General features: G+C 34.5%; 1 protein-coding gene across 2 annotated transcripts in view; it reads left to right on the top strand.

The window, feature by feature from the left end:
- LOC142353565 (uncharacterized) overlaps nucleotides 1–25,551 on the top strand; it is a 34,987-nt gene that overhangs the window by 6,600 nt on the left and 2,836 nt on the right. For both annotated transcript variants that reach the window (XM_075405841.1, XM_075405842.1), the window contains 3 exons: nucleotides 18,375–18,638; nucleotides 24,540–24,652; nucleotides 25,244–25,462. In XM_075405841.1, coding sequence (XP_075261956.1) covers nucleotides 18,375–18,638; nucleotides 24,540–24,652; nucleotides 25,244–25,462 — 596 coding nt within the window. The remainder of the gene's footprint in view (nucleotides 1–18,374; nucleotides 18,639–24,539; nucleotides 24,653–25,243; nucleotides 25,463–25,551) is intronic.

The following is a 25,551-nucleotide window of genomic DNA, read 5'->3' as shown; positions in this document are numbered from 1 at the left end:
TAAATGAATGGTTGGCGTATGAATGCTCTAGTACTTCGTAAATGACTTGTAAATGTTCTCACACTACTTGTATATTTGTGTATTCTTTGAATTGTGTCAGGACTTGTCATGCTATGTTTTTATTTCGTTGTCAAGATTTTTGTTTCGACCATATGACGTCACAATCACTTCAAATCTGCTTCTTTGTTCATTCTTTCATGCAATTTTCCTGAATTGCGTGCGTGGCGTCATGCTTTACTCTTAGTAGCGAGTGTGTTTTGTGTTTGTTCATTCGCGTGATAAAGTTAAAAAAATCTTATCGATTTTGCTTTTTTGTTGATAAATTGGTCTTTTTTCAGTAATCAAAATGAGATGAAATTATAGGAACAAATAGCTGATGTACCGAAAATTGCTAATTGTTTTGCTGCTTCCTATCATTTTAAAATATTTTTGATTATATATTTTTTTAATACGTAAATCCTTAATAATAGCGGCGAAAGATGAGCGGAGCTATTATAGCAAAAATTGCTTAGCATCTTTTTGTACTGCTATGAACACTATGTTTGAATGAAATTTCAAATATCTGGTTTTGCTAAGGAATCCACACTCGGGCTCATGCCTTTGTGTCCTTTGATGATAGTCAACCTGCTCTCTTAACAAGAGTACCATTTTTTGCAACGTTTTTGGGCTTAATGGAATTGATTTTCATTCTTCATTTGGTCTTCAAGAGTTTTTTATACGAGAAACTTGTTCTTTATTTGGTTTAAAACAAAGATTGTAGCGATTATTTCAGTACGATTTTTTTTAACGATTTTTCGTACCACCGACTTTTCGTCTCATCGTTTTTTGTGTCTGAACATTTAATTTTTGGTCATCAAAAACGGGAGAAACAGGTAATGCTCGGAGGTCATTGAGTTCTCTTAGAACCCTACGGTGCACTAGTCCCCAAGTATGCGATTAACCGGAAACTGACTCTTCGAATTTGACTCCCCTCCCACTTGACCCCCACCCCATCAGTTGACCCCTCACTCCGCCTCATTCCATCCCTAAATCCGCACGCTCGCCCCTACCCGCGCTGAAGGTAATGGGATTTGCTTTTTGATCAGTTTTGTCTTCTAGTATTAGCTAATGATCACTCCGCTTCTCGGGCTGGATTGTTGACGTTTGTTTTCTTTTAATTGTATAGATTTATTGTAACGGCTTATCACTTTCTAAGCTTTGTAATTATTTATAAATGCTTAAACTCGTATTAGTTTGATCACATAGAGTTATGGAAAAGTTTGTTACGGAGTCCAAAAACAATTCTTAGATATTAGTGTCAAGACAAAATACCCAATGACAAAATGCCCAAAATAATGCCGGATAATGCCGGTTGTATTTATAATTAATAGCCGACCTCGTCTTCTCAGCTGGCTGTTATTAAGGACCTATTTTACAATTCGCAGAGAAGTAATAGAGAAGCCTCTTTTTCATATCATTCAATTCATGTTTTGTTTATTAAGTTGAGTTGAATGCTAATTTGGACTTTTTAGCCCTTTTGCGGTTTCTTAGGTTACTTAATCAATTTGTTGCCCATTGTTTTATTTCATTGCATTCATTGGGGGGGTTGAATAGACGCTTATTAATTGGAGGAGTTTTTGAGGTATGAGTTAACCGCATTTTTGATGAGATAAAACAACATTTTGCTGAGAAATTTGACAAAAATTTGAGAAATTAGAAATATTGCTGCTCGAGCATTTTGGTTGTCTCAATTTTTATTAAAGAAAGGTTTTGGTTTTCATGTATACTCCTGTTATAAGAGTAAAATAATTAAATTTTTCTTTTTTTTGTTCAGTTGCTTTTGCGGCTAAATATTTCATTGAAGTTAAATTGATTTAAACTTTTTTTGTGAGTGATTTTTGCATGTAATGGTTTCCTGAAAGGGAATTTTTCTGCCAGAGACAACTTTTCATGCGCCTGAGTTCATCAAACATAAATTTTTTTTCGCTTTACTTTAGTTCACGGCTTCCTAAATATTTTTGCTTCACGGCTTGATCTACATTTTGGGTAAAATCTTCTTGACTTATCTAGGCGAGTTTCACTCTTCTCACATTGTGCTCGCAATGCTTTTAAACAGCAGTTGCTCAGCAAAGTGTTCTAAATTGAACAGAGTTAATATCGAGAAAGAAGAAATCAAAATTAGAAACGTGATAAACCCTTAAAGACCAGTTTTAGATGCTCGGTATTTGTTCTAATTAGCCTTAGTTACCTGGTCTAATGTATATTGGCATCGATATTGATCTCTGTAGCCCCTCATTAAGAGACAGGAGTATATATAACAACAAAATCCAATCAAAATAGCTCGCGCTTTGAAAATTTTTTGTAAAATAATAAATTTACGTTTTTTGTCGTAAATTTATTACAAAAAATTTAAGTTTAAGTTTTTTGTCCTTTGAATTTCAATTGCGGTTATGAGAGAGTCAACAGCGGCTATTTCCGGCAACCCGCAGGTTGTGTTTTACAATTGCCTTTGCCATGGCTCAGCGGCCCGTTTGACGTAATTAAATTACTACAACCGAAATTTAGATCTTATTAACCAGACATTGGGTATTTTGAAACTTCGGCATTGGTTAAAATGTCAAGCAATTTTTCACAGTTATGTCTCGAGTTAATGTTTGTAGGATGTAGCGTCTAAATTAGTAAAAATTGAGTCGTCTATTAGGCTTGCTTTTTGTATGTACAGCACTATTGTGATTCTTTATAGCTATCATCTGGCACTTCAGTTTATCTGTGAACTGTTTATATTGTGTAGATGTAACATTTTCTCTCTCACATCCAATCCTCATCGTATAACCTGATATTCTGCGTCAATAGTTAGTTTAATAGGAACAAATAGTTTCTGTTTCGACTGGTCCAATTGCAAGTCCGTTATGATATGATGAACCCCCCAATACCGTTCAATTTGAATGCTCTGCACCCCATTGATGGGTTTTGCAGCCCCCCAAAAGGTGTAATAACTACCTTTTTAAGCCATAATGATTTTAATAATGTGTCCTGGTTACGAAAGTGAATGTTTTGCTTTTCAGTGATTCCACGTCATTTTTTGGCAATTAAACATATGAAGAGAATTTCCGACTTCTCCAGGCTAGTTTCACTTTTTCAACCAGGACATTAATTAAGTTACTCTGGGTTAAAAGTAATTATTGTTCTCACGTTATTTGAAAGAAAATGGGAGACCTTTATGCCAGGCCTACTTTTTTTGTCCAAATACTTTTTGATCTTTTATTAAGAGCATCCGAGACTAACATATGTGGTATCAAATTAAAGCCATCCGCGTATATACTTCAATTACAAAGAGAATTTTGAAGTTTTTCGTGTTTTTTTTTTGGAAATTAAAATTTTTTTAAAAAGCGCAAAAATTTTTCCTCGTTAAAGAGGATCAACCAATCATTTTTAGCTCCTCAGAAAACTTAAATATTTCATTTTCACGTCTTTTTTTACAAACTTAAGTCATAAAACAGTTGCCATTTTGGGCAAACGTTTCTGCGATATCTTTTCAGATATGTTGATATGATGCATTCTATGTTTTAAAATTCAAATGAGAGATCAATCTGTCCAGCGCACAGACTCATGTGAGCCTTCTTGTTACACCTTTTGGGCTTTTGTTATCAAAAGTTATTTATTAACACAGTGCTGAGAGCAACTGAGGCAGCTAATCAGTAACAAAAAACGGGCAATTGATCCAGATTTTCAAAATCACTATCAATTTAGTATCGCTTCCTATCCGTACACCTAAACAATGCTAATTTGATTGGCGCTCCTCTTTGTTCTATCTTTTGTGAAAGTTAGTTACCAGCTTAAAAACTAGTTATAAAGTTCCATAGCCATCCTCTCTGAGAATTGAAATTAGATTTGAAATACTGTTCTTAGCTCAGTATTATCTTAACCTCCTAAATTCGAAATAAATTCTGCAAATTGCGCGCTTTTTACCATCAGCTTTCGTTTGACATGTCGCTTATTTCTCAACAACTGCTTTCGCACTCTCAATTCAGACTACGGAAACCTGTGTCTAATCCCCCCAACCACACCTCAAACAGCTGCGTTATAATTAACGTTATGTTAAATTTAATTGACAATGGTTCATTAACATAGTTTGACCATAAAACTTTTATTTCTAGCTTGTTGGTTTTTATTTCACTTGCATGGATTTTTGCATCTGCGTTCACTTATTTGCCCAACTGTTTATGAGACCGGGAGCACAAGTGTTCTGGTTGTGATATTGCAAAATGTTGAGCTGAACATAAGTTAGAACTTGAGCATTTACTATGGGTCTAATAATGATCTAAAGTGTCTAGTCGGTGTGCAGACTAGAGTTTGTGGTTACCATAATCTTTATGGTCTAAAGTTTAGTGAAATGTGTCTATAAATTATTGAAACTGGTTAAATGGTGAAATATTTAACGCGAATTTGCGACAACACCGTGTTTTAGAGTGCTGTCTCGTTCTTATGGTCTTAGAACATGCAAGCTTGCATTTTGCGAGTGCGATTGTGAGTGAAAAAGTTTGTAACATATCATATTTTAATAGCCGCCGCCATTCTCTCAACGGCTATAACTTAGGCCCTCTCCTTTTTACAATTCAAAGAATTTGAATTGAATCGGAACGCTATCTTTTTACGACTCGAACAGGGGTATTGGAGAAGTGTTTTTATTTAAATCAATTTCATTGGTGTGAATTTTGATGCAGGGAATGAAACACTTAAAAATTTTAGAGTGGTTTGAATGTTGAACAAAATTGTAGAATGGAGCGAAAAGTGTGGTTTTTTTTGTTCATGCCGCTGTTTTTGAGAGTGCGAGAAATTGAAATGCAATAAAATGTCCTGAGTGGAACAAATGTTTTTGTTCAAGTCCAGCTTTTTCAAGCAGTTTTTGTTTAAAATGATGTTTATTATAGCTGCGAAGCTGTAAGCTGAGCGTAGCTATATTGTGGTGCTCTTGGTTTTTTTGTTTCGTCGTCTAACGCTCTTTTTTCGTTTTACTTTTGTTCACGCATTAAAGCTGAAAAAGTCAAGTTTTCTGAATGACTTCTTCCTCTCACTAACGGCATTTGCGCGCGTGACGTCATTTCTCACTCGCTTTAGCGAAAGTTTTTAAGTTATTTGCGTGATTAGATTTTGGTCATACCTGACTTACCTCACTCAATAAAATGACTTTTGCACTTTAAAACTTAAGTTTAATTTGAATTTGTTTAAGGTCAAAGGAACTCGTATGTGCAGTAAAGGTCCCTAATAAGAGGCTTCTGTGGAATGAATTTTAACAAGCTTTATTAATTTATCGCTGAATGTTTTTAGCCTAGTTTTTTGAGCGGCGTCGATTTTTTTTCAATTTAGATATGTATCTGTTTCTGTCTCTATTATATGGCACGCAGGTCTATTCTTTCGCAGCTATTCCGGCGATCTGCCGGCTATGTTTTTGATCTAGTGGTTTGGACGGGCTTTAGTCATATATATTTTTAAGATGATCAGATAGTGTTCTAAAATTTTTTTATGCTGAATCCTAATTTATGGTACTTAATTGCTCTCAAACGAAGTTTGTAGCAATTATATTAGTCCTGTCGTTCTTTTTATGCGATTTTTCGCTTGACCGATTTTTCGTCTGACCCATTTGACTTTTGGTCCTCAAAAGCGGTATGAACAGTAGCGCCCAGTGGACGCCAGTGTGCCCTCATACCCCCCCCCCCCACTGTTGCCCCCATCAGCCCCCGGTGCATCCCCTGCTGAGCTAACCTTACGCCCATTCAATTAAAGTATAGCTAGCCCCACTAATCCGTGGCTAGCTACTGAAGAAGCCAACCGTTCTCCGGTAGTTTGAGAGCAATTTTCCCGACGTTAGCGGGTTATGTTTTTTAGGTTTCCGTTGTTTCGTGATTTTTGCAATTTTTGACCATAATTTGTTCGGTGCCAATCGGTTGCACTGGGAATTAAAAGGACAACTGTTGCTCAAAGTGATTTTAAATAACAAATGATTGCAAATGAATGAACAGTATAAAATAGAGTTTTTTTGAAAATAAATAACAGAAAATTGATGAATTTTATAACTTCTTTTTCCCCATTTCTGACAGTGTTTTATTTTTCTTCAAAAATAGAAAATTTTGAGAGCCTAACATTGCTTGCATATTCCTGTAATAACAGTTTTATCTGTTCAATTGCATAGATTGCTTTGTTGTTGGTTGCACTTGATTATATAAGGAAGCAATTCAATTTTTTAGTTCAGTTTCTAGGCTAATTTATCAATTTTGACTATTTTTTTTAGATTGACTTGATTTAGTAGGTATCACCAAATTGAATAAGTAGTTTTTTTTGACAGAGATGACTCTTCGAGTCGTTTCTAGAATTCTTCTGTTTTCTTAATCTGCTCACACACTTTCATGATATTGAAGTCAAATTGAAGTGACGATTATGGTCACGCATAAGTGTTGAGAAAAAGCGAGTAGTTTTGTGGTATTTCTTAAAACTTTTTTTTCGACTCTTTATTTGTTAATTTTTTAAATAAAACGTTCTGGATCAACTTTGGAGAATATCTGTTTAGAATTAAACATATTTTTAATTGCTCTTGAACGAAGTTCATAGAATTTATTGTAAATGTGTGTGTTTTTTTATGCAAAATTTTGGCTTGACGGTTTTGACTTTACGCCCTTGACATTTTGCGTTTCGCGTGATCTAAAGTTCTCTCTCAATCACAATTTCAGGCAGCTGAACTCACTTGGCGGCAATTTAATACTAAAATTCAAATGAAAAGTGCGCCAAAACTGCTGCCATTTTTCACTTAATTCTTAATAGTGGTATATCTCAACCTCTAATGTAGTTATTTGAAGCCCACTATTGAACTTATTAGTCCCATTTATGCTTCCCCTCCCCTCCCCCCCCCAGGCTCCCCCTCCCTCTCCCCCACCCCCGACTGAAGCAGGTTGCAATTGATTAGAGCTCCCGCTAGTCGTTCGAGAGCAATTCTTCAGATGTTTAGTCGGTTATATTTTGTAAAACAAAATCAAAATGTAAATTCAAATTTTCTAACCATAACGAGAAAGTTTTGTTAAGCATGTATATTTTAAGGATTTCTTTATGAACTTATGAATAGTTTAGTCCTTATACTTCTGGCAGAAATAAGTTCTAAATCCTTATCTCCGTCTGTTCTGGTTAGGTTATAGTAATGTGTCCTCTTTCTATCACTCATCCTGTGTTCACTATCTTTCCTTTTCTTCATTTTAACCAACTGATGCAAATGTGTGGTTCTCATTAAAGCTTGCAGCAAATATAGCTAGGATTTCCTCTTAGTTATTTTCTAGATGATCAAAGTTAATTTTCCGATGATTGTTGATCTAATTAGATCTTTTTATCACTGCAAACCACCATCATTGCACTTATGGACCTTAAATGTTGTAACTGCAGCGTTCTGCTGAGATAAGTTAATGATCGGTTCTGGACTAGAGCTTTGTATATAAAAGCTGAATTTAATTTGAACTAGGCGGCAATTTAGTTCGAATACATCATCATTTTTAGTCGATTTCATTATAGTCCCCCATGAAATTATAGTCACACGTTATGTTTACCATGATGGGGGCTGTACTTTATATGACCACTAAGCTAGGGGGCTGTAATGAAGAGACCCGCATTTATATAGGGTAACATCCGCGCCAAGCTACAAATTGGATGTGAATCGGTTGTCATTGATCTTGAACGATAGCTCAAATTTGAACTTTAAGTCTTTTGAAAACATGCAACAAATAAGGGCTAAATCAATGGAATAATAGTAGTCTCAATTGCCCCCATCTTCCCCTGCCACTTTATACGAAATGCTAAAAGCTAGTGCTACCTGGGTTGACATTAAAATTCAAAGAAGGTAAAAAGTTACAGTCACAGAACTTCTTGTAAACCTGCTATCTTAAAATATCTCGACCTTTTCGATTTATGAAGTAGTTGATACTCTATAATGTTAATATGCTGTAGTTACAACCCTTTCTGTTACCCCAAGCAGCCAAACCCCTGCTTTGTTTTTGCCTGCCTCACTCATGCTTTACATGAAACTAATGGATTGGTGTGGTGTGTATCAATCGATGTTGCTCAAATTTATTTTAACTGGAAATACATTTTTTAATTTCATTTTTTAAAAAAATGACAATCTATTTCCTAATTACTTCGTGAAAAAATCTAAATCAACTAATAGAAAGTTGCATTGGGAAGTTTGCGTATAGCTGAATAGAAGTCTGTGATTAGCTGCTCTCGACTGTGGTTTTTTTCAGAACATTCTTTTGTTCGCTTGAGCGATTTAAGTTGACCTTAAGTCTTCATAAACGTGTCCTTAGGTATGCACAGGTTCGGGTTCATATGTCTGAAACGTGCTATTATGTTCAGTGGTAATTGGCGATTATGCCAGTAAAAGCATCCATCATTCGGATTTGTTGAATTTTGCTGTTCCAAACGTTGAATTAAAATTTTTTCAGTCAAGAGCAAGGGAGTAATTTTTTGGCCACATTTGAGTACGTTTATGAAGTTTTTTTTCTGTACTGGTAATTTTGGAGTTAAATTAACACTGCTTGGATTTAGTTTTCAATGCTTAAGTTTTTAATTATTAGTTTTTATTATAATTTATTGTAAGGTAATCAAAGAAGTGCATAGAATGCATCTTCTTATAAATACAAAACCATACAGTCGGCATGACTGTTTTGTTTTTTCAATTATTAGCTGGAAATATTAAAATCGCAAACAATTTCATTCATAGTCTGTTTGTCATGAAAAATTTGTGATCATAAAAACCTGTATTTGTTTCACCAGCTTCGATTGCTCTTAATTAATTTTGATGTGACTTTTTTAGTTAAAAATTACGCAATCATCGAACTCGAGAAATGAACTATGCTCTCTAAATAACCGTTAATTGAGGCTAAGTTGGTATTGAATGTGAAGTCAACTTTTGCACTAACTACCTGAACGAAAGAACAGTTCAAGAACGAAAGAACTTGAGAGTTTATAATAAAATAATTTCAACAAAGTGAACCATAAATTTCCGTAGCTGATTGTAGCTAATATTTTTTCAGAAGATTTATTTGTACATTTTTGTACCAATTTATTTCAATCTAAATTTATACATGTCGTGATGCAAATTTTTGCTTGATTGTTCCGACCCCTCTTGAGGGGGGAGGAACTATATACTCAACTGGGTTTTTTTTTTGTTCAGTCAATTTTGGCCGATCGATATATTCATCGTAGAGAGTTGAGACTGGTATCATTAGAAAGCTTGTCCAGCGTAGAATATGGAATTAAAAAGATTTTTTTAATTTTCGTTTTTGACAGGGAGATATCGGGTTTTAAACTTTCGAGAAAATATAGTGAATTCCGTTGATTTCATTCACCTTTTTTCGGAATTTTTGATAAATTTTGCCAATTTTGATAAAATTTAATAAAATTTTTCATGAAAATGTTGTTGATTTTACGTTTAAAGACAAAATACATTGTCGGCTATTTTCATTGAATTTTTTTGTCACAAATTCTGGCTGAAAATTTCACAAATTCACTTTTTCATCAAAAACAGCACGAATTAAGTTTATTTAGTCCCTTCTGATTGAATTTGCAGGAAGTGCACATCCAAACACCACTAAAACAATCTTTCTAGACTGAAAAGGGGCTATTTCCACTTCAACTTCCGTTGAGAGTGCTCTGTAGATAAAATTTTATTCGTTTTTTGCTAACTTTATTCGTTGAATATCAAAAACGCAGCATTTACTTTTGATTTTTTAACAAACAAAATATCTATATCAATGACATTTCAAAAATTAAATATTCCTAATGGACAATCAACATTAGCAGGACTAGTTTTGTACCGATCTTGGACCGTTACAATCCAAAAATAATTCGGATTGTCATCAGTCGGTTTTTATTAAAAAAAAATTCGATCTCCTTCATATTAATTAAAGAACAGAACATTTCAAATCAAAACTCACTATTGATAGGTCCTATTGGCTCGAAATAAAGTTATCTAGTTGATTGCTTGAAAGCTTATGGTCTTTTTGACTTTTAAAATATTTGATTTTTAATTATAAAATGGCTTATGGAACTTTGCCTCCATTTTTCTCTTACTTTGGTCAACTTGTAGCTTAGGGTCGGAAATCAAAGTGTGCTCTTTTTTTCTGCTGAATTCAAAATTTAGTCTTTATTGCGGTTTTACGCCTTAAGTTATGGTGTTCTGGCTTTGATTCTACTAGATTTCACAATTTTTTTTATTTTTTAGGTATTTGCCCATTTTTCATGTTTTCTAATTTTGTCAAATTATCACGTTATTGTCATTTCATATATCACATTTTTCGCGTTACAAATAACTAACAATTGATAATACTTAAATCCTTAAAAATATAGATTGTCGTTCTTTACCGTTTCGACAATACTTTCTCGAAGACTTTAATTGAATTTTTTAATTTTGTCTTTAACTGTCGTTTTACTTTTCCTTTTTAGCCGTATTCAATTTCTTGTACTATGACCCGGTTTGAACGGCTTTTCCTGAAGAAGTAGATGAGCCGATGTTCTAATATTAGAAGATAGATAGTGGCTTTCATGACTTTGAAAACAATTGTTTTCCAAAATGAAAAAAAATATTTCAACTTCGCAATTTTGTTCCCTTTATTGTCTGTTTGTTACCTGGTCTCGTTAATGAAAGGTTAAAGATAACATTAATTTTGTCAAGGGAAGGTGTCAAAAGGGATTGGTGTCACAAAATCTACTGTTTTTAAGGAATTCGTTTTGAATTTACTGGCTTCGACACGGGTTTTTCACAAAAAAAGTGAATTAAATTTTGATTTTTGTCATACTTGACGTTCTTTTTGTAGACGTAAGACATGTTCTGGATATTAACAGGTCTTTAGGGCTTCCTTTGGAACAATAAACAAACTTATTCAATTTTTTTCATTTTTTAATTAATGGCTTTCATGTCTTTGGAAATAAGTTTTTTTCGATGGAAAAGTTTTACATAATCTTGCTTTTTTTGGTCTAATTGTTACCTAGTTTCATTAATGAGAAGTCACACAATGCATTTTAAGGGAAGGTGTCAAAAGGGATTGGTGTCACAGAATCTAATGTTTTAAGAGAATTCGTTATGACTTTACTGGCTTCCACACGGGTTTTTCACAAAAAAAGTAAATGAGTTTTTGATTTTTTTCAAATTTGACGTTCTTTTTGTAGACGTAAGACATATTTTGGATAATTGCAGGTCTCAAGGGCTTGCTTCCTTTCGAAGAATGGACAAACCTATTCAACTTTTTCATTTTGTAATTAATGGCTTCCATGTCTTTGGATTTTTTTTTCTTTTTTTGTCTTATTGTTGCTTATTTTCATTAATGAGGGGCCACAAAATACCTTATCGGTGTTCGACGAAGGTGCAATCGAACAGATTTTGTGGGCTAAAGTATGGCTTTACGGCTTCCAAAGCATTTTCTTGTAAGTTTTAATTGATTTTTAGTTTGTTGTCTATTTGTTGTTCTTTTTGTCACTTCATAAAAAATTGAATACCAAGATTTCCTAATTCCTTTCTATAGAAGTATTGGTAATTGTAAACCTATGGGAAATCTTAGTTGAATCCTAATGGTTTTCATTACTTTAAAATTAATTGTTTTTTTATTAAATTCAGCGAACTTTCTAACTTTAAAGTTTCTGTTCTTTTTTGTCTAATTGTTACCAAGCTTTATTATGAACTGGTGAAAAACCATTTTTGTTCTGCTGAACTTCAAGTTATTTTGTTTATTTTCAGTTTTATCTGACGCTATTTTGACTGTGTTATTAAATTTTGTTTTTTAAAACGGACATAAATTTTTTGATGTAATTAATGTTTTTGTTGTTTGATTTTGCCATTCGTCTTCGCTCGCTTTCTTAATATCGGCATATCTCATCAATCTAATGGATCATTTTTTTCTCCACTGAGTTATTTGTTTTGCTGGCTATCTTTTCGTTCATACACCAGTTTTTTTTTGAAAAATTCTTGATTTGTGTTTTTCTATCTGTTCCTCATTTGGTAGACAATTATGCCAAAATTGTGGATGAGCTGGTCGGAACCTTATGTGCGATCGCACATTACCGAGCCGCCTTGTTCGGTTCTAGATTCTTTCGCTCACTGGTGTGATCTCACTTTTGGGATCTTTTCCGTTTCTGCCCCCCCCCCCCCCCCCCCCACTAGTTTGTTATGCATCCCCCAACTACAGAGCACTTGTCATTACACAGTAAATCATTTTATAAAATATGTCACGTGCGTCTAGGTGAGGTGTTGCAAATATTATGCACCCACTAAGCCGGGGGCACAAACGGAAAAGATCCGAAATTTGTTTTACATGTAACAAAATTAGAAAACTGACGAACAATTGCAATGATAAACAATCGCAAACAACAAGTTTTACTTTTTAATTAGCTCCAGATGCTTTTTCAGGTTTTTTGGTATTCTACCAGCGTTGTTAATGTTTAGAGGTGTTTTCGATGGGAAACATGAGGTTAGCCAGAGTTGATTGTAAAACCCATTCAAAAGTGTTCGTTTTCCTATTTTAGCCCTCCCAGCTTAGTGATCATTTAACTTTTACCCCTATCAGAGTAAACATATCTTAATGGGACTATAATTTTGCGAGGTGGGGCTTTAATGGGAAATACCGAAAAGTCTAATGTGTAGGCTATTTTGTTGTGAATTTTTTAGTGCCGAATGAATATTTCATGAAATGTCTCCTCATGTAGTCCCAGTTCCCGAGATCCTTCTGTGCCTGATCTTAGTGTCTTCTTTTATTTGCTCAATGTTAGTTGCTAATTGGTACTGTCACAAAATTTTTCTTCTACTGAAAAATTCTCATCGAAGCGATTGTAGAATTTTAGTATTATTGAAGCTGTTTAGAAGAGTTAGATGTTTTACAACACATTCCAATAAAAACGTATTTAAGTAGGCATTGGCTCGTTTTGTTGGGTGCCACTCTACGGTTGTGCTTGGCTTCTTGTGCTAGTAATTAACTTTTAGTTTACGCTCAATTAACTCTACCTTTATCTGCTGCGTTATTAGATTACGCGTTTATCACTCTTTTATCACCACTGTAAACAATAGCGATGAAAGAGTGTGATAAACTCGTTGCAGCAGTCTTCAGTTGTTGTGTTTTGAAAGTTATGCAACTGTTGTAATCGCAATGAGAATCAATTAAAAACAGTGTCAAACGGTTGTTATCGCCAGCTCATAATTATGCTGCAACAACTCGGCTGTCGCGGAGGTTGCTAACATCTCAATGGCAATTATAACTATGTGGTAATATTCATTATGTTCTTGTTCACCTATAATTTCAAGAGAAAGCTTGTTAAGATTAGATTATACCTTGGAGAACGGTGACTTGTAAGAGAGCCGACGTGAAAAGAGCCGATTGAAAGAGCCGAAAATTTATTTAAATTATTAGTCGATAAATTTTGCAGCCAAATAAATTGCCTTCTGAAATAAGATTACCAAATTCTCAGCAAATCATAACGGGATATTTGAGAAATGAAATTTTAATATTTTCTATTAGAAACTGAAAGCGAAGTAATAAATAATTATATTCAAATTATAGCGGGCCATGGCCATGCCTTAGCGGCTTATGGGACTTGATATGAAACTATCACAACCCAACATAAGACCAATTAACCCACTTAAGTACTTTTCTTGGTAATCAACTGACAATTTAGGGTAATTAAAGGCAACGTTTTGAAATAGTCAGGTTTCGGCGCTTTCTAACGTCGGTTCTTTATAACGTCGGCTCTCTCGCACGTATCCTGCTGAACATGTACCAGACGATTTTTGCAGAATAGTAAACGATACCAGTAAAAAAAAGCGCAGGAGTTTTGAAAAACTTATTTAGTTCTAATTTTTTAAAATGGAAATTCTTTTAACCAGAAAATAATTTAGCCAACTGTTTAAAATACTATATTGATTTAACTAGCTGCAACTGGTTATATAACTTATCAAATTTTTGATAAGTAGTGGATAAAAAGTGCTACTCACGTATATTCGAAAATGAAACAATACGTGAATGACACGTTTTATCCACTGCTATGATTTCAGAAAAATAATTAAAAAATGGCCTTTTCTTTCCATAGATCAAACGTTGTTCAACGTTTAAAATTAATATTACCACACGGTTGTTATCGCCACCGAGAAGTTATCAAAGTCCGAGGCAAAGCCGAGGTGTTATGATTACTTCGAGGGCGATAATAACCGTGTGGTATTTTTTTAAGCTACATCTGTTGCGATCATGTTTTTTTTTAGACTACAGGTTTATCAAACTGTTTCATCATTAGACTACAAGTTTATCACCACTTTTTTATCGCCACTGTTTACTTAGTAACAGTGGCGATAAAAGAGTGTGATAAACTCGAAGTCTAATGCTGAAGTGTTTTTCCAGTGTCGATCGGGCATTAAAATTTATAGCACTGGCAGTTTATTTAACTGCTGTTATCGCAACAGGTGTTGATTACATCCTGTTCACGCATATTCAAAAATTAATTAATACTTGATTAAACATTTTTATCAGCTTCTACTTACACAAATACATGTAAATACACACATATTTTCACGTATCAGTAATTAAAAACTAAAACTTCTTGTCTCTTTAAGTGCAATCTATTAATATCAGAGTTGAGCTGATCATTAACTATTATAAGATTGATTGGGTTCCATCCTCACTGACTCCAGTGAACGTATCCCTGATATAAAGTGTAACTAATGCGTTTATGTAAAAATCATGTAAAACCAAATTGTGAACAGCTTAACTTTACAAATTCAAATCAATTTTTCCAAAAGACTAATTGAAAAAAATAAGCATTTTTAGTAGAAATAAAAACTGCTCCTAAACCTACACCCAACGACCACCATTCAACAGTGAAACAGACGTGTTACGTCTTGAAGGAACTGTCGTTTTGTGATATTAATTTTATGGCATGGTCTGATCTTGTAAATACTGATCTACAATTTTTTTAAGCAACGCCACCCTCGCAGCTACAGAAAACATCGAGTCTTTAATTGAAAAGTCTTGAGGTTTCCTAATTATGTAGTTGACTCTAATGACGATGATTTTAGTGAAGATATGTAATATTATTACTATGCTGTAACTAGTGTTACTAACTGGTTTTAATAAATTATGAATGTGGTGTTTGTGTCCAAACTGTAAAGACTGACTTCACTTTCCTTTCCGTTTGCCTCTCGTCCATAAACTGGCCATCAGTCTGCTGCTTTTGTGATGTTGACCTAGCTGTAGCTTATTGGTGTCTCAATAATCGAAATCAAAAATCAACTAACCAACAATCATAACCAGCAGTTATAATATACCCCTCCCTACCCATTGGTAGTCTCACATATCTGTTATCAGTTAGCATTCTGTAGAAGTTCTGTAGTCGAAATCTAAATGTAAAACGGGTTTTAAAAATTCTGATAATGCCAATACAAAGTGTAGACATTGTAAATCATTGAGACCAAGAATTTGAGCCACCAATAGAGAACGCTGAAAATAACCAGAAGCCTGCTTATTGGTACCTTAGAATGAAGTATGAAATTAACTGATCTACTAATATATTTTAAAAAGTTGTGGCTGAAGTACTATGGTTCGCTTAGTACGACAAAATAACTCGGAACGTCATCAGATAATTTTCTGTCCATTACGGTTCGTGGATTTGGTTTGAACGTAGTAAGAGTTGAAGCTCGGGTTCCTCTTCCAACCACACCCTCGATGATCCTTCTACTGAATCACTAAATCTAGATGTTTTCACATTACTCCTCATTGAATATTCCATTTTTATCCTGATCTTTTTCATTCTTGCACTTTCTAATCTTAGATGTATTCTCTATTCTCTGTACATTGATATTCGCATATTGTCTATCATTTTTGTCTTAAACCCTAATTTGGTCCCTTGTAAGATAGTTGTGTGAAAAAAAATTCCTTAACATTTTTTTACAAATTTCAATGAAAGAAATAATTATCTTATTGTGGCATTTTTTTAATCTTTGACATTGAAAAAGATTTTGTCATGTGGCAGACAAATCTAAGCAGTCTGTTGGCGTATTTGGTGAAGTTTGAGCTACAGAGGAACTAAGTGTCGGCTAGGTTGCGGTTGGTTAGCCCAATACATGAAATGATCACATCCGTCGAGTTTTAAACTGCTATATTAAGGAAGTAATCCCGTGATAACACTGAAATGCCGCATTTTTGACCTAATTCTTATCAAGAATAATTTGCTCAGAAAATATTAGAGTTGGAGTATGCGCCAGAAAAGTGCCCGTAGACGTCGATTAAACAAGACAACCCAATTGCCCATATAGGTTTTGGAAAGATTCCCCAATTGCCCATATAGGTTTTCAAAGACCAACAGGTTTAAAATAATTGCTTGAAACTGCGTTCGAGATCGCTTAAGAACTGCATAATTCGTTACCTTAAATTCGAATGCATGGCGAATATATAAATATTTAAGATAACGAATTATGCAATTTTTAAGTGTCCTCGAACGAAGTTTGAAGCAATTATTTTAACCGTGTTGGTCTTTGTATGCAATTTTTTGCTTGAGCGTTTCAACTTCTCGAGTGACTTTTACACTCTAAACTTTTTCATTTTGCGTGAGCTGAATTTCTCTCTCATTCACAAGTGTCATTAGCTGAACTCAAATGGCAGCAGTTCACTGCTAAAAGTCGAGTAAGAATTATGCCGCTAATAACTTCATTTGAAGCCACTCTTAGAAAATTTCAGTACTCCCCTACCCCGGCGTTGCTTTGAATTGCGAGCAGTTAGAAATTAAGTCTGTTGCTGAAATCAAACCGAGAACTTGACCGTACGTTCCGTGAATCTTAGTGGTTAATGTGCTTTGGTCTAGGAGGTCACGGGTTCGAACCCTTCCCTAGTCAGATGTTTTTGCATCATAAAAGTTTCTCTAGCCTATGCCCGCCTTCTAAAATGTTTGCCTCGACAGTCGTTCGAGGGTAATTAGTCCGACGGTAGTCGGTTATGTGTATCTTTTCAACAATTGCCCCCTTTTGCAAAAGGAGGGCTATTCTTGAATGGAATTCAAGCGAGCGATTTATTAACCAATCAGAGACGACTAATAACTTTCCACATATGTGCATACTATGTTTCAACTGAATAGAATAAAATACACCTTGCTATGTCAATTAACCGAATTGCAATACAAAGCGAAAAGAATTTTCGAGTGGTGCGTCGGTGAGAGCGGTCCGCAATTGCGCTTAAACTAATATTCGGCTATCTAAATTCTAAGCCAAGTAATGTTGTGGTAAAATATAGCACAGAAGGGGGTGGTAATTGTTAAAAAGATTCGCTTATGTTTTATATTTTGAACGGTGGATTACTTGCTAGAACGTGGTAAAGACAGACCTTTTTAATGTCTGCTTCTCCACTCCGACTAGTTATCACCAGATAATTTATATCAGACCTATGGCAGAATTAAAAGCGGCCGCGTTTAAGTCAAGAGAAAATAAATAGGCTAAATTGGATGTCGACTGCATTAATTCAAAAATGGTTTTCTGTTTTTTTGACTTTGATGGTACTTTGAAATTCGCATAAATCTTTAAAGGGAGTGATTTGATTAGCGTAAAAGTGGAAGAATTTGATTGTAACTTGATATACCTAATTACCCTTAAGTAAAAAGGGGTTTGTTACGGCCCGGTGGTAGGTATGATGGAAGACAGGGGGTTTAGCCGACCGGGATAAAATGAGAAAGTTTGCCGACGCTTAGTTCTCATGGGTCGATTAACCGAATTGGCCAATTTGACAATAGTTCGTCCCGCCATTACAATTGGTGTTGTCGTCGGAGTGTCGGCTTAAATTCTTAGTTTTTGATTGTCGGCTAAAAGGCCCGTCGGCCATTTCGACAAGCACCATACAGTGCGCTGTTCTACAATTCTCGAATATATTTACAGGCCGAATAGGGCTGTACATGTGGGTGTGGTTCAAAATTATTATCATGAAAACCCCGTTTATGAAAAACACGATAATGGCACAACCTTGAGTTAAGAAAGATTGCTTACTGTGTCCTGAACCGTATAATAATCATCATGCAGTGCGCAGTTTCAGTGTATGCTTCTTCTATAGCTTCGCATATGATGCGAATTATTTCAATTTGATATTTAGTTGTATTGTAATCAAATTTTTCCGACATTTTATCCAACCCAGGTTTATCAGCGACGTGGTTTGTTGTCACGTAGAAGATTCAGGTACAGTATTGCTGGAAGACAGCTGAATCGGTTTGGTCTTTCTTTAACCGAATCTGTCTTTCCGAAAGGTAAACGTGAAACCCTGATAATTAATTAATTTTGGTGCTTCTGATTAAGCGAGCCACCCATCCCTGAAATTCGTTATACCAAAATATGGGGGAAAATGTTCTTTTAGGATGTGACCTGTGAAACAAATGGAGCATCGTTGAATCAAAATGAAGATCTATCTACTCTTTCTGGTCCTCAACCCCCGTCTGGTTATGGGAAGCACCTTATGGAAAAACAGGGTTGGAGTGAGGGAAAGGAATTGGGAGGGCGCCGTGGGTCCGGGGCACCAGGCCCTGGACAACCGTGGGAAAAAACTGAATGGGCGAAAGAAGAGAGGGGGCTGATTTGTCAAGAGGGAGAAATCAGTACAAGTGTCAATCGAAGAGAACAGGTCGGTGTCAGTTTTAAACTATACAAAAACTAATAAACCCTAGGAACCTGCGAGCGACTTTTGGCCTTTATAAACTTCGAAACATCAGAAATAACTTTTCTTTCGCTCTCGGGGCGTTGAGACGGGCCATCTGGCCTAATAGTAATCTCGGTGATGTATTCGCTTTATGGGAAATTGTGGGAATTTTTAGTACACACTAAATAAAGGTCTGGTAAATTTACCTGAAAAGCACCTTAACTTACCTGAAACATTCAGATAGTTTTGCCTTACCTGAACTTACCTCAACTTTACCTGAAAATTACCCAACAAATTAAGGGGGCATCACCTTAACTTTTACCTGAAAATAGCTTAAATTCACCTGGAAAAAACCTTAACGCTTAGGTAAAATTACATAAACTTACCTGAAAAAATTGCAAAATTTACCCTAAAATTTCATGTAAAAATACCTGAAATTCACAATAATAATACCTTGAATTTAAATGCTCGTTGCTGGTGTTCACAAAACCACGCAGAGCAACCACGAAAAAGAATTATTTTCAGTTGAAACATTAAGTGCTACAGATAATAAATAATTACATCCCCAGCGATTTTCAGTTTTACAATTACAAATTCTGATGGTCATAAACCACGCAGGCAAAGCAATTTTTAATTTTTTGAGTGCAGACATCAGGTTCCAAATTTACTTATCAAGCAACATGAGCAGTTTCAAATTTTATAAATACAAACTCGGCGGCCACAAAACCAAGCAGAATAAGTTTCATGATATTTTGGAAACATTAGGTGCTAGGCATAATAAACGATTGAATTTTACAGGTACAAAATCTGGCGGTGAAACATTCTATCACAGTTTATGATCTGAGTTATTAACGTTATATTTTCCAATGGAGTTAGAGATCTGCATCATAAATTTTGCACCACAAATTTCGCAAAACAATATGATCAAAAGGACAATCGACCTCTGAACATCTGTGCAGAGGAAGTGGATGAAAATCAATAACTTTTTTGCGCAACTAGTTAGAAGTTTTTTAGGTCTGCATGTAGTAAAAAAAGATTGGGAATGATTGACAGGAATCTACATGTAATTCCATATGAAAAGTTTATTCCAAAAGTTAGTCCTCAGATTAAGCCTATAAAACGAATTGCGCAGCAGAAAATGGCTAGAAGCCACATTTTGATCTGAGCCACCAAACGTACTTAAAAGCACATTTTTCCTAACGAAAAACAAAGTTTGTTGAAAAATTTGCTTCAAAGCACTCCAAATAGTTTGTAATAACGAATCATAGCCTAAAAAGACTACAGAGAAATATGAGAAACGAAAAATTTTGGAAGTCTGTTAATTGGAAAGACTATCAAGGAAAGAGTTTTTGACCACGAAAGACAACTGTTGTATTACAGGACCCACATTAGTAAAGGCTGTGGTTCTTTTTGAATTCATATACATCTACTATTGATAAATAACAGGTTCTGAACGTCCGAGCGTCGAAAAAATTTACTTAGTTATCAGCAGAAAGGAGGCTCCATTCATAACTAGTGGACCTAACTCTTGACATGTAATTGCATATGAAAAGTTTATTCCAATTTTTAAATCAAAATCAGTCATCACATTAAGCCTATAAAACAATTTGCGCAGCAGAAAACGGCTGGAGGGCAAAATTTGATCTGGGCAGCCAAACCTATTTAAAACCACATTTTCCCAACAAAAACAAAATTAGTTAAAGTTTGCTTTAACGCACTCCAAACAGTTTAAAATAACGAATCATAGCCTAAAAAAGACAGAAAATTATGAAGGAATGATTTTGAAGTATATAAAATGAGACTATGAAGGAGATGTTTTGACTACGAAAGCCAACTCTTCTATTACAGGAACCACTGATTAAATACTGTGGCCCTTTTTAATTTAGATTCATCTACTATTTATTAAATAACAGGTCTTGCACTACTAAGATCCAAAAAAAAACTTAGAGAGGTACTAGCAGAAATGCTAAATTTTTTAAGCATAAGTGCACCTAACTCTACGTAATTTTTTTTCAATTTAAAAATATTTCTACTTCCAAATCAGAATTGGTCGTTAAATTGAGTCTATAAAACCACGTGTGCAGCAGAAAACGCCTAAAAGCCACAGCATTTTGATCGGGACAGCTAAACAAGCGTAGTTATAATATCTTTTTTGATAGAGGTCAAATGCTGAAATTTTTTCTCAACAATTCTGGAAGCGCATCAACCAACTGCATTTTTCTTCAATTATCAACGAATCATAGCCCAAAAGGCATATGAATTGAAAGAGCTAATTTGAAAGCCTGCTGTAAAATCAGCTGACTATCAAACAAAGAATTTTCAACCACGAAAGACAACTCTTGTATTAGAGAAAATTGTTTAATTAATACTGGTTATTTTTGATAATTTATGAGGTTCTGAACGATAAAGCGTCGAAAAAATAACTCAAAGGTATCAGCAAATAAAGAGGCTCCATTTATAACGAGTGGACCTCACTCTTTTCTCTCGTAATTCTATATCCAAAGTTTATTCCAATTTTTAAATCAAAAGCAGTCATCACATTAAGCCTATAAAACGACTTGCGCAGAAAATGTGTAGAAGGAAAATTTTGATCTGGGCAGCTAAACCTATTTAGAAACACATTTTCCTAACAAAAATTGAAATTGATAAAAAACATTATATTTTTCTTAATCAGCAATTTCGGGTTTTAGCCTAAAAAGATTTTGAAAAAAGAGTTTTTAAAAAGGAATAATTTTGAAATCTGTTAAATCGGACGACTTCATCAAGGAAAGAATTGCTGCTCTTTTTATCTTTAATTACATCTATTTATAAATTACGTCCTGCACGCCAATGATCCGAAAAATAGAAATGGAGATACTATATAAGAAGAGGCTCAATTTTTTCACTACAAGTGGAGCTAACTCTTCTGACATATAATTCTACATGAAAAGTATATTCTGACTTTCGAATCATAATCCTTAATCACCTTGCTCCTATAAAGCAGCTAGTGCAAGAGAAATCGCCTAAAAGCCACAGCTTTTTGATCTGGGCAGGCAAACACTTTTTCTCCAACAAAACCCAAAATTTGTTTACAAAATTTGCTGCAACGCTCTCCAAATAGTTTGTAATAACGAATCATAGACTAAAAAGAAAGAGAAATGTGATAAACGAATATAATTTTGAAGTCTGTAAAATGCTAAGACTTTATAAATGAAAAAATATTAGATCTGCAAAAAGAGGTTCCATTTTTTAACAAGTGGAGCTAACTCTTCTGAAATATAATTTGTATTTACATTAAGCCTATGAACCCACTAGTCCAGCAGAAAAGAGCTGGAAGGCATAACATCTTGATTTGGCAGCCAAACGTGTTTGAAAACACATTTTTCCTAACAAAAACAAAAGTTTGTGATGTTAAACTTCTATTTTCTTTTTCAAAATTAGCAATTCTCGGAGTTCAGGCGCATCAGCTCACCTCAAGTAGTTGGTTAAAATTAATCGTAGCGTAAAATTAAAATTAATCGTAGCGTAAAAAGGCAGAAATTTCAAAAACCAGTATTTTTGAAATCTGTAAAATTAGAAGACTATCAAGGAAAGATTTTTTTGACCGCGAAAGACAACTCTTGTATTACAGGGCCCATTTTGGTGAATACTGTTGCTCTATTAAACTTTAGATACATCTGCTATTTACAGATAGCAGGTTCTGCACGGCAAAACCCAAAAAAGTAGCATAGTGAGATACTAGCAAAAATGGTCATCAAAACAAGTGGATCTAACTCTTCTGAGACTATGCCTAAAAATCTATGCCTACTTTTAAGTCAAAATCGCTAATCAATATGAGACTTTAAAGCCGCTAGCGCAGTAGAAATTGCCTAAAATCCACAGAATTTTGATATTGGCTGCAAACAAAGGTAGTTAAAAACGTATTTTCCCAACAAAAATCAAAAACTTTGTCGAAAACTTCTCATTTTTTCTAAATCATTTTCTAGCAGTTTAAGCGCATCAACTCACCCCAAATAGTTGGTATTCACAAAATATAGCCGAAAGAGGCAGAAAATTTGAAAAATATTAATGAGATATTGCCTTAATTTTCTCGAGGTGGTCGAAGAAATGTAGAATTGCGCACAAATTTTTTTTTTTAAAATGAATTTTTTAACAAAATTTGTCTTTGCATTTTTCCTATTCCGAAGGAATTTTTGTATAATATACCATTGGTAGTATTGATACAGTCCAGGGACGTAGAAACAACAAAAACATCTAGCGTCTACAACACCTGGAAAAATTGAACACTTACAGAATTTTTTAGACAAAGAGAAGTTGAGTGATATCACCCAAAAAGAAGTAATCTTTCTTTTATTCCAAATGACGATCAACTTCAAGACAAATTCACAAAAAGAGGCTCTAATTTGAAAGAGAAAATAGACCTAATTCTCCTAACTACGTCTTCACCAAAAAGCAATACTTCTAGAGCAGAAGTGGTCGTCCTGATATACATTTTGAACGTGGAAATATCTTTTAACAGGAGATTTAAAATTTCGAATATAATAATGAGAGATCAGATTTATCGTTCTCTTTTGTAGCTCCCTTTTCTCCATTGTTGCCCGAGGTATTTTCATTAAAAAAAACTGCGCGACAACTATTCTTGGGTTTTGTCAAATCGAAATGCTATGAATTACTTTACTCGATTAATGTATTTTTTCTCGGAATTGTTTCGTTCTTTCTGTTACCTTGCGGCTCTTATCCAAGAGAGTTTTTGTTTGGCTTTTCTTTGTTTGCTACTTTTTTCAGTAGGTTGTTCCTTTTTTTAGATTTTGGTGTCCAATTTGCATCAAGCATAATATTTTTAAACCTTGTTTTCATTTGCTTTTAGCTCGAAACTTTTGAGTTGGTACTACTATTAGCATTTTTGCCGTTGTCTAAGCGTCTATACAGTATGTCAATAAGATGAATCCAATATTATTGCAAAAACTGGAGTAATATGACTGGAGTAATATGAAGGAATATTTGAAGGAATCAGGAAATTTTGTGCTGTGAAAAACGCAGTTAAGGTACAAGCTAGGCCTTCATTTAAAAAATGATGTCAATGATGTCAAATGGCGTAGCTTGTACTTTAACTGCGTTTTTCACAGCACAAAGTTTCCTGATTCCTTCAAATATTCTCTCATATTACTCCAGTTTTTGCAATAATAAAATATTGGATTCATCTTATTGACATATTGTATAGACGCTTAGACAACGGCAAAAATGCTAATAGAAGTACCAACTCAAAAGTTTCGAGCTAAAAGCAAATGAAAACAAGGTTTAAAAATATTATGCTTGATGCAAATTGAACACCAAAATCTGAAAAAAATGGAACACCCTACTGAAAAAAGAAGCAAACAAAGAAAGACCAAACAAAAACTCTCTTGGATAAGAGCCGCAAGTAACAAAAATAACGAAACAATTCAGAGAAAAAAAAATACATTAATCGAGTAAAGTAATTTATAGCATTTCGATTTGAAAAAACTCAAGAATAGTTTTCGCACAGTTTTTTTAAATGATGTCAATTTTTTTCTATTTTCTCTTTAAATTATCGATTTTTCTTCCTCGGTTTTCTGCTGATAGTACTATTTTGGTTTACTATGAACTTTTGATTTAAAGCTGTAAGGCTTCCGATACTTGAAGGTCAAAGGGTTGTTTACCGCAACACTGCGCTTGCTAACTGACAGCTTAGAATTTGAAAGCGTCATAATTGTCGATTCTCTCTGAAGCTGCACCCAATATAAAAATTTTCTTTTACCCTTAGAAAAAATTGGGGTTTCAATTAGTACTTTAGAAATGATGTTTTTGTTGTGATCCGAACTGAACGCAAGGGGTTGGTTGCGTTATTTTCCTGCTATATTTATACTAGTGATAAACCCTTTTATCTAGGTCGAGTTGGATTCGGTGTACAACAAACTGCGACTGAGAGGTCAGGACCTTCCAGACGAGGGCCATTGGTCAAATGGAAGGTTCGAACCTACTCATCAGATTGAAGAAGACAGGTATTGTATTTGTTCCTTTGACAATTGAGAATTTATTTGAATAGTGATCTGATTTTTTCTGTGACATCTGATTTGTATGTTTAAACACAACGAGGTTATATGCAAATTTACCAATGTCAAAATACCCAATGACCTAGAACCCAATTTATTTCCTTAGATTACCAAATTGACAGTTAGTACAGAATTTATGCGAAAATTGATCCTATGTTCTGTTTTGATAGATTAAATAACAAAAACTATGAGTAATTGTTGATAAGAACTAGTCTAATCGTACATTTTAAAATTGGTAAATATACTTTATTGCGTAAATTATCTCTTTTAGACATGATTTGCTTGATATTTACTGAATTTTTCAACTGTAGGGCTAAATATTGGGTATTTTGGTACGTTGGGTATTTTGGTTTTGAGAATTTTGTCATGACAGCACAACAAGTTTATTGACTCATTCGATTCGGTACTTTGCAGCAACTTTGCCATGAACGAGTTGGGCCAAATTGAAAAAAAAAAAGTACGAAGCGTCTTTCCATGAAGGTGTAAATTATAAACTTGATTATAAAATAATCATTTGAAAACTTTCTAAATTCTTTTCAGCATGAGTTTTGGCGTGACCTTCTGCCAGAGCGTGGACATGAACGAACGTATGTTTGACATGTCCAAAATTGTGATGGATGCTATTCGAGACGTGGCGGCAGACTGGGTCAGTGTCCAGGAGAAGGCCGAACCCCTGAAGATATTCTGGAACGATCCTTGTCATTCGAACACCTCCGATTACATCAACGTCCAGTCTAGAAATGAAAGCATCGTGTTCAGGTAAATTACACTCGAATTTAAACAGAAACGGTCAAAATCAATGTTGATAAAAAATATTACAAAGTAGAAGTAGATAGTTAAGCCACTAA

The sequence above is a fragment of the Convolutriloba macropyga genome, chromosome 14 (genome assembly GCF_964194025.1).
Source record: "Convolutriloba macropyga chromosome 14, txConMacr16.3, whole genome shotgun sequence".
NCBI classification, from domain to species: domain Eukaryota; kingdom Metazoa; phylum Xenacoelomorpha; order Acoela; family Convolutidae; genus Convolutriloba; species Convolutriloba macropyga.
This window is presented reverse-complemented; position numbering and strand designations above follow the sequence as displayed.